This window comes from Daucus carota, chromosome 7 (assembly GCF_001625215.2).
Source record: "Daucus carota subsp. sativus chromosome 7, DH1 v3.0, whole genome shotgun sequence".
Lineage (NCBI taxonomy): Eukaryota > Viridiplantae > Streptophyta > Magnoliopsida > Apiales > Apiaceae > Daucus > Daucus carota.
This window is the reverse complement of record NC_030387.2, coordinates 11288133-11298965: the sequence shown is the minus strand read 5'-3', so window position 1 is coordinate 11298965 and position 10833 is coordinate 11288133. Positions and strand designations below refer to the sequence as shown.

Below are 10833 nucleotides of genomic sequence, written 5' to 3'. Positions count from 1 at the left end.
TGCCTTCTTGAGCTTGTAGACACGGTTGGGATATTTTTCATCCTCGAATCCTGGTGGTTGCTTGACATAGACTTCTTCCTTGAGATATCCATTTAAGAATGCACTTTTGACGTCCATTTGATGTAGCTTGAACTTCTTGTAGCATGCAAATGACAATAGCATCCTAATAGATTCCAATCTTGCAACCGGAGCATATGTTTGATCAAAATCAATCCCTTCTTGTTGATTGTATCCTTGTGCAACAAGTCTAGCTTTGTTCCGAGTGATAGTACCAAATTCATCAACTTTATTCTTGAATACCCATTTGGTTCCAACAATTGAAGCATCCTCTGGTGGATCAACAAGTTCCCAAACGTCACATCTTTCGAATTGGTTGAGTTCTTCTTGCATTGCCATGATCCAATTTTCATCTTGTAAAGCTTCTTGAACATTCTTTGGTTCCTCTTGAGCTATGAAAGCAGCATAAGCACAAATGTTGGCTTGAGCTTTCCTTGTCTTGATTCCAGCTGATTTATCTCCAATGATCAACTGAGGAGGATGATTCTTCACTGTTCTAGTTGATTTTGGTAGATTATGTTGAGCTATGACCTCTTCATTCCTTGTAGTCTGCCTAGGAGGAGTCTGATCAACAACATTTTGGCTTGCTGATGAAGTTTGACCTCTGGATTCATCCAATGTAAGCTTAGACATCTTATCCAAAGTTTCTTCAAGAGATGGAGTGGATTTAGTAGCTTTATTGCTTTCTGAAGTTGTGGCAGTTGACTTGTCAGCCTGCTGATTTCCAGTTTCCTGCACTGTCAGCTTGCTGCTAGTACCTGTACCTGCACATTCTTCCTCATCCCTTGCAAGATCATCAGTAGACTCTTGAAATGAAACATCAATAGATTCTTCAACAGTATGTTTACCAAGATTATACACTCTATAAGCACGACTTGTTAAAGAATAACCCAAAAATATAGCTTCATAAGATTTAGAATCGAATTTACCATCCCTATCAATGGTTTTGAGTACGAAGCATTTAGATCCAAAAACTTTGAAGTAGCTAATGTTAGGCTTCTTTTTCCTTAGCAATTCATAAGGAGTCTTGTTGAGAATTGGCCTGATAAGCACTCTGTTAAGAACATAGCATGCTGTGTTGACAGCTTCTGCCCAGAAACTTCTTGGCAGCTTGCTCTCCTGCAGCAATGTCCTAGCTGTTTCTTGTAAGGACCTGTTCTTACGCTCTACAACTCCATTTTGCTGAGGTGTACGAGGTGCTGAGAACTCATGTGAGATTCCTCTTTCTTCACAATAAGTAATGAAGTCTTTTTGGAATTCCCCACCATGATCACTTCGAATACCTACAAGTCTTGTATCTAGTTTGTTCTCAAGCAACTTGATTAGCTTCTCAAATTCACTAAAAGCACAATCTTTAGTACGCAAAAATAATACCCAAGTGAATCTAGAATAATCATCAACAATAACAAAGGCATATTGTTTACCTCCAATACTTTTATAAGCTTCGGGACCAAAGAGATCCAAGTGTAGAAGCTCTAAAGGTTTAGAAGTAGATACCATTTTCTTTGCCTTATGTGGAGTCCTTGTTTGCTTTCCTAATTGACAAGCAGAACACGTCTCCATCTTGACATACTTAAGCTTTGGTAGTCCTCGAACAAGCTTCTTTGCTGACAGCTTGCTGAGATGATCCATATGAGCATGTCCAAGCCTTCTATGCCAAATTTCTGGATTGTTATCCACAGCTGCTAAACAAACACCTGCCTCCTGTTCTTCAAAGTTCAAAACATATATATTTCCTTCTCGTTTTGCAACTAGAGGAGTTTTGTTAGCACCAACAAGTATAGTACATTCATTCTTACCAAAGTTAACAATATGACCATCATCAAATAACTGACTTATACTAAGCAAGTTATAAGTAAGACCTTTAACATATTGTACCTTGTTAATAGAAATGATACTATTACCTATAGTTCCTTTGCCAAGAATAGGAAGAGTTTTGCTATCACCAATTGTGACACGGCCACCCTTCTTCATCTTCAAGCTTAGAAACTGAGATTTGTCTCCACTCATGTGCCTAGTGCATCCACTATCCAATATCCATTGATTTGGCTTTACTTTAGATACGAGACAAACCTACAAAACAAACACAAACAACTCAACGTTTTGGTACCCAAATTTTGTTGGGTCCAGCAGTGTTAGTTGATAAAACATATAGAACATTAAGATCAGATTTCTTGATCCACATTTGGACCACTTTAGAACTCTTCTTCCATGTTCTGCTGGTCTTATCAGCATACTGTCCCGGAGCTGTCTTCTGTCTGTTTCTGTTGTCAGCATACTGCCAGTGAGATGACTTCCTTCCCCAGCTTGCTGATTGAGAATTCTTCATTGGACAATTATTAGCAAGATGGCCCTTCTTTCCACACTTGTGACAAGTCACCCAAGGCATGGCATAATTATATGGAATGCCATTTTTCCCTTCATATCTCATTGAAGAAGTGGATGTAGAAGCTGCACCAATGCCTCCTTTGTCATGAGAACCTTTAGCTTGTTTCATTATAGATTTGAGACTTTCTTCTCCTTGAACAAACTTTCCCATGGCTTTCTGAAGATCTTTGACTTCTTGCTCCAATGATTTGATCTTTTCAGCTTGAATAGAGATTTCGGCTAAGCTTTGGGATTTGCTTAACTCGAATGCCTCCAAGCTTGCATCCTTAGCTTTAAGATCTGCTCTCAGCGAGCTGAGTTCCTTCATAAGTGTATCATTCCTTCTTTGGATTTGCATGTTGTTCCCTTCAAGTTGTGAGATCTGTTCCTTGAGAGTAGCAATGATTCCACTACTAGCTTTGGCACTCTTTTCATTTAAGAAATCACCTATGACTTTCTTTAAATGAACATTTTCTTTCTCGAGCTCATAGTTCTCATTCTTTAGATCAATGAGTTCCATAATTGATAGACAACTCTTATCCTGCATGGTTAGTTCACAAGATGTTGTATCAATAGAATGTAATTCAGAATTAATAGAATGTACCTCACTATTAGTCTCTGAATCCGAATCGGTTGTCTCTATTGAGCCATCGAGACCAACAAGAGCCAAGTTAACCATCTCATCACTTGAAACATCAGAAGCTGATTCATCTTCATCATCACTCCATGTGAGAAGTGCCTTTGATTTCTTCTTGTTCTTGTAATCAGCTTGCTGTTTAGACGGCTTAGACTTGTTTTTCAGCTTGTAGCAATCCCTTTTGAAATGTCCTTTCTTGCCACATTCGAAACATGCATCATCTTTTGGATCTTTCTTTGCACCAAAAGCTTTGCCCTTTTCTCTTTTCATCTTATTCTTCTTTTCGATCATTCTCTTGATTTTTCTGGACATAAGAGCTAGATCCTCATCTGATTCTGTTTCCTCATCTGATTCCAGCTTGCTGACAGAGGAGTGCAGTGCAAGATTCTTCATTTTCTCTGTTGGCAGCTTGCTGCTTTCTGAGCTGTTAGCTTCAATCTTAGCTTCAAATTGTTCCAACTCAGCAAATATAGCCAGGTGATCCATAGTATCAATGTTGAGAGCTGACTCCAATGCTGTGACCTTGGCACCATATTCGAATGGAACGGCATTTAGAATATTCATGTTGATTTCCGATTGAGGAATCTTTTTGCCAAGTCTTTCAAGGCTGTTAAGAGTGACTTGGAATCTAGCTTGGCTTTCACGAATGGATTCTCCCTTCTTGATAGCGAAGCTTCCAAATTCTTTCATAAGCTTTCCAAGCTTGACTTTCTTTAATGCCTTTGAGCCTTCGTGATATGTCTCCAATGCATCCCAAATTTCCTTTGCTGTTTTGAGAGATGAGACCTTGTCATATTCAGCTTGATTCAACCCATTGATCAATGTACTCCTTGCTTTTCCATTGGCAGCAACCTTTGATAGCTCGTCCGCTGTGAGAACATCAACGTCCTTGACTTTGTCATCTTTATCAAGATATTCATAAGGACCTCTTTGCACCACTCTTTGCATTAGGGGATCTCTGGACAGATGAGCCTCCATTTGGCCTTTCCACCAATTGTAGTTGTCAGAACCCGTGAGGAGGGGAGCTCTAAAATCGGACTTTCCCTGAAAGTTATCAGCCATATCGATCGATACTATTCCTGTTACAGAAGTATTAGTACAAACACAGCTCTGATACCAATTGAAATTACACACCTAGAGGGGGGGTGAATAGGTGTTATGGCTAATATACCCGATTTTTATAAGTTACCGAATAATTAATCTGTCAAAGACAGCCTGCTGTTAAGTTTCAGAGTAAACTGTTAGCCTGCTAATAAGATAAATGCAATGCAGATAATGTAAAGCAGTATGCTAGCAACACCAAGAATTTTAGCCAGGTTCGACCCCTAACCCTAATGGTCTACGTCCTGGTCCCCTACCAACTGGTAAGAGATTATATTATTAATCAATAATATCAACGATTACAATGATTCAATAATATAACTCCCTTTATCCCTTGTTCCTGTTATCAGCTTGCTGAAACCCCTGAACCACGAACCAAAAGCCTACCAAGACCTATACTTCCCAAGTATATTCTCCAAGCTAACTAGTCCCCTTGTTCCCTTGTTTCACAAGCTCGATACACAGCAACAAAACATTACACCTTGAACAATACAATGAATAAGTGTAATACAACCGAAACTATGAACTCTCAATATAGATATATATGCAAATATAAGTACTAGAGCTCAATAAAAGATTTAGCAATGTAAAGAGTTGTATTTCAGAAAGCTTGGTGTGTTCTCCTTGTTCTCTACCAAAAATGAAAGCACACACAAATTTATATACATCATACCAACGGTCATAATCCAACAAACTTCCCAACGATCTTGGTAACAACCTCACGTTTAAATTTGAATTGAATGATGAACGTTTGAATGAAGTAAGATTACTGAGTAAAGGATAAAATCGTTTGAAAACATCTCAGTAAAGAATTTAAATAAAATCCGTTTGAAACTAAATAGGAGTTTGTTAAAGATAAGACTCTTTGAGATAAAATCTCCTATTTGTTAGGAAAACGTTTTTGAACAAAACTCTTTATAAAACTGAGCTCTAATATTTATATCAGATATATATAAATATTAGAATCCTTACAAAGTCGTTTCCTATTAAATCTCCTTGAAAATAGGCTTTGATCTTTATCCGATTGATTCTCTGTTCACGCTGTAAGCCTGCTGATAGCTTGTAAATATCCCTGTAAGCTTGCTGACAGCTATAATCATGCTAACATCCTGAAATACTGTTAGTCCGCATAAACAACCTTTGATAGCATGCTAACACATATCAGTTTCATGTTATTAGCTTGCTGTTAGTGTCATCATCAAAACCTTGAAAGTATCACGTTACCTTGTCGATGGTTTAAATGGTAAAACTATCGATATTCAGGAGAAAACTGAAGAGGTAAGTACTCTGCGATCCTTTTTGATGGTGAAGAGTTTGAGCTATTTTTGTGTTAGTTATATTCAATTTTTGACAATCGTTATTTTGTTCTTCATTTCCAGATGGCATACTTGGTATCCTTTAGCCAAATATTTTGTAATATTGAACCAGGTACTTCACTATATAATGTACTCAAGTCAGAGTTTGATAAGTTGACACTTGGAACCTTGTCCTTGCCAATTAACCTTCCTGGTACAAACTACTATAAGGGACTCATGGTAAATATCTATGATTTAGATATTGTTGTGATGTCTGTTGTGAAAAAAGGTATAGCCTTATTTGAAAGTGATGTTTATGTTTTTTGCAGAGTAGTAAAAATATAATGAAATATGTGAGCAAGATCATAGAAGGGAGGAGAGTTGCTTCAGTCCCACCTCACAAGGACCAACTTAATGAGCTTTTAGGGATTATAGACTCTAAATATCAACTTAGTGATGAAGACGTAATTAACCAGATATTCACATTGCTGTACTCAGGATATGAAACTGTCTCGACTACTACAATGATGGTGCTTAAGTATCTTCATGATCATCCAAAAGCTCTTCAAGAACTCCGTGTAAGACGACTTACATGATTTCACTCCACATTTTAATGCAATCTTCTTTTTATAGATTATGATTCTTAATGCTAAAGTTTCATTTTTCTTCAACCCTTACAGGATGAACATTTTAGGATCCGTGAAGGCAAAAAGCCTGATGAGGGAATTGACTGGAGTGAGTACAAGTCCATGACTTTTACGCGTGCTGTAAGTTCATGTAAAGATTTATCTATTCATTTAACCACTTTGTTTTGTCACATGATTCCAAAACCTGTGTGTCTTGTATCTAGGTGATCTTTGAAGCCACTAGGTTAAAAACTGTTGTCAATGGGGTCTTGAGGAGAACAATAGAAGATGTTGAGCTGAATGGTATGTGTTTTATGCGTAATCAAGGGTGATAATTCTTAAAAGTGGCCACAACAAATAAAGTATGAACAAGCAATAAGCATATTAAAAATTCAATTTTTGACAGGGTTCGTCATTCCTAAGGGTTGGAAAATCTATGTCTACACAAGGGAAATAAACTACGATCCGTTACTCTACCCAGAGCCTTTTACCTTTAATCCCTGGAGATGGCTGCATGTTATAATCTGGAGTAACTTTTGTTTCTAAAAGAATGCAGTATTCAAAGTGCACTGGTTTTATATGATTACATGTAATTGCAGGATAAGAGCTTGGAGTCGCACAAGTACTTCTTGTTATTCGGAGGAGGAACTAGGGTCTGCCCTGGGAAAGAGAAGGCTCTTGTTAGCATATCTTTGTTCCTTCACTACTTTGTTACTAGCTACAGGTGATATTCTATCTTGCACTTTTAGCGCATACATATTTTTCTTAAATAACAAAAGTATAGTTTAAAGTAGTCGATCTTGCTAGTAGATAGATATAAACTCACTCATGGACCTTTTTTTTATTGTTTTACATTTTTATATCCTTATGGTCGAACTCTGAGTAGGCTGTTGTGTTGAAAATAGATGGGAAGAAGTTGGAGAACAGAAGATCATGAACTTTCCGAGGGTGCAAGCACCTAATGGACTGAAGATAAGGATTTCTAGTTACTAAAAATATTGCTATTGTTAATTACTTGGACCTCCAGATGTGTTTAAAAAGCCCTATCGGTTTGATGTTGATTCCTACACATATTCGATGATGAATCATTTTAATAGTAGGACTGTGTTGGATTTTTTTCTTTATACCAGAAGCTAATGTTATGCCCAATTAACTTTATGGTTCATCTTAAAATTTTTAAACATAATCATGTAGAAGCCTTAATCAATCAATTACAATTTAAGTAATTACTACTCCCTCTCCCTCTATCCTGATTTATCTATGTTCTTTGACTTTTTTATATACAAATTAATCAAATTTGACTAAATTTGTTATAAATTGGATAATTTGTAAAAACTTTATAAAAATATTTCACTAAAAACTACATTTACTCTACTTTAAAATATATTTTTAAATTTTTTAAAATCATTTAATAATTTATCAATTCATAATCAAAATCTGGTCAATTTCAATTGTAAAAAGTCAAACACACAAATAAATTAGGAAAGAGAGTAATATTTTATAATCATATATTTTTTCCGAGTTTGTGTAAGCATGTTAATGTTAAATGATGCTTAATATGCTGCTCAACTTAGATTCTACATGCATAGCTTCGTCTGATGTATGGTTCCTATGATATGAAGCCAAATGCCTGTATACACCTATCCATCAGTCTTCAATCATGCATGCACCTAAAGACGTATCTATTTCGAAGGGAAAGAGAAATTTGTAGAATATCAATAGAGTAGGTATCATGGGGACCTTCTTGTTTGTTATCGGATAGCCTAAGCTTGTTATTCTTACGTTAAAATGGAACAAAATGAGGTTGCACGGGAAATCATTACCTCCTAAAACAACATGATATCCTTTTTTGGTAAAACCACAAAGTTTAATTCTGAAGAAAGGACCTCATTCATAAAACTCCACAAGCTAGGTCAGATTAATTCTATACTCTTCTTCCCAAATTAAAACATAGTTATGTCAATCATGAGGTGATACATCAAATCAAGTTAATCCTAATTTACAAATATTGGACCTCTTAACTTCTGATTAAAGCCGATGTGCTCCTAACTGACATTTATCTTTTGCAAGAGTGTGTTTGGTTAATAGTTAATGAGTCTGATTAACGTGAATGAGATCCTCATAACTAGTTTTGATTTGCGGATAATAATTTTTGTGAATGGGATCCTCAAACCAAGTGTTGCTGTCTGGAGGAGTAATTTTTGTGTATAGGATGTCAACCTCAATGCCACTTCATAGGTATATAAATGTTTACACAATTCTCGGGATATCATTATCAAACCCGTTCTCGATTCTCATTTTCACTAACAATCCAAATGCTACCTTAATTACTATCCCCTCTGTTTTCTCCAAAAAAAATTATAATTACCATAGTTTTTACATATTAATTTGTATCATAGTATAAATTTTCAATTTGATAGCCAAAATACCATCTTAATACTAATTTTGAAAATGGGTAATCCGATTTATTCATATTTGATGTTTATAATTTTCTGGTAGGATAATTGTTGAAGAGGTGGTGATTATGATGATTGGTAATGTTGAAAAGGTGGGTGGTGTATATGTAGATGAAGGTGTAGATGGTGCAGAGAACAAAAAAGAAATTTTAAGATTGATATCCATTCTGAGAATGCGTATCAGCCTTCTGAAAAAAAAAATAATTTGCATGCGATACCCATTTCTAGACTACGAATCGGGATACCAATTTTAAAATTTTGTATCAAAATAAATTTAATAATCATGTAGACAAAATCATGTCAAAAAAATCATCTACACGAAAAATAATATTTTTGTAGTAAATAATTCTACAATTTTTCTAGATGATATAATACATATCCAAATTTCATGTATAGAAATAAAAGATGTAATATGTTCCTATAGTGAACAACTCTTCATTTCATATCATCTTTATTTCTCTAGTTCTTGCTTACTTACCAAATAATCCTTCATAGTATGTCTTGAAGAGGATGCAAAACATTCTATATAAAAAAATCAGCAACTTTAGTGAATTTTTCAGTGGTAATGAATAAGTTCATGTCAAACACTTACTGAAAAATAAATGTATTACCATAACTCCTCACAAATAAAGAACAAGTCTTTGCTTATGCTTCTCCTTCTGTCGAAAATAGCGGTGAACCAATACCACTGCTTCGTAGGAATCATACCACGTTCCACCTGACTAAAAATACACCACAGTGGTGAGTTGTACATGAGCTAATATTACTTCTCCTCCCATTACCTTTAATCAGGTTCACCTTCAACATTTCTTCGCCCTTAGTTAGTAGTTTTTTTCCTTATTTGTAAACAACTAAAGAACACTTAGTATTTATTTTTCCTCCCCTTCAATAATATTTCCCCCTTAGTTGTGTAATCATCCGAGGATATGATAAAGGAAAGTAGAAGAGGCAATACTTCCTTTCCAAAAAATAATTTCCCTATAGAGAACTAAATAAAGTTAAAGTTGGGTTCGAGGAAAGGGTTTAAAAGAAAGGTTTACTTTGATTGGGTTGGTCCTAAAGAGATAGAATAGGTTCCGAATTGGAAAAGTAATGAGTAAAATCCTACAACTATTTCCCTTTAGTGTTACCAATTGATATAGGTCCATGTGATTGTTAGGTACCAATACCAATCATTGTTAGGTTCCAACTAGGTCCCTATTAGGTACCAAGAACATCTCCAGTACGGCTTTAACGATAGTCGGTTTTGACATAAAAGTACGAGAGCTTCCCATAAAAAAAGTACGAGAGCTTCAAGTGCCATATCTAACTCTTATCTAGATGAATCTTTACCATCATAACAGGTCACTTCACCTTTATTAAAGTTTCAAACTAGTTACGAGCAAATTTCACATCCTTCCTGATTTGAGATAAAGCACTATTCCATGAACTTACGTAATTTCCTTTGTCAGAGAACTGTCTGATATGAAAAATGTGTGTGTTTTGGCTCTTCCAAGAAATACATGTTTCCATGATGGCATTCCAAAAAAAAAAGGAATATCCCATAAAACAATATTTGTTGTCATCTTTCAAAGATTATTAACAAGACTACTCACAAAATCACATTTGCTTGCAAGGTTCTTTCCTCAATCGTATGACTAAGTAACTCAGCAAACAAAGTGAACAAGAAATTGCATATGAATCATTCGACCTAATATGTAACTTGCAATCATAAATGGATAAAGGTTCTATGGTCCTAAATATAACTAGTTCTTGATGGACTAGAGATTTTTCTTTTAACAGTAGTAATAACGGAAATAACCTTAACATGCTAATATTTATCTTGGTTATACCCTATTGACATTTTCAATCATGCTTTCCTAAGATTAATTCAAGTATAAAGAGATGCATACATGTCATGAAAATAAGCAAGCACGCTGTTGAATACACATGGAAAACATTTAATATTATTTCAGTAAAGATAAGACAAGAGCAAGATAGGCACTTCTGCATTTCTGAATATTCAGTACCCTCTACTTCAAACAATTAACACAAGTGTAACACGTAGCACATAGATTTATAGATTTTCATTAAACATCTAAACCATATGAATCAAAGAAAGGAAATTAAAAATTAGATTACCAATTGATACTAATCCATATTTGATGTTGTATGCCATTTTACTGTCTTTATTACCTAAGTCAGTTTTAGATCTAACATGAAGTTCTAAAAGTACTATCAACACAAGATAAACATTCCATCATAGAATATTGTAACATCCTTAACAAACAATTCTGATTAGATAGACAAATTTA

At 35.2% G+C, this 10833-nt stretch overlaps 1 protein-coding gene across 1 annotated transcript; it reads left to right on the top strand.

The window, feature by feature from the left end:
- Nucleotides 1-361: 361 nt before the first annotated feature.
- On the top strand, nucleotides 362-7076 carry LOC135147703 (cytochrome P450 85A1-like; the record flags this gene model as incomplete). Its single annotated transcript, XM_064080952.1, has 9 exons — nucleotides 362-374; nucleotides 5403-5440; nucleotides 5542-5697; nucleotides 5787-6035; nucleotides 6138-6224; nucleotides 6308-6386; nucleotides 6490-6599; nucleotides 6683-6807; nucleotides 6989-7076. Coding segments are annotated over 9 exons (945 nt in total), but the record flags the coding sequence as incomplete, so codon positions are not given.
- Nucleotides 7077-10833: the final 3757 nt, after the last annotated feature.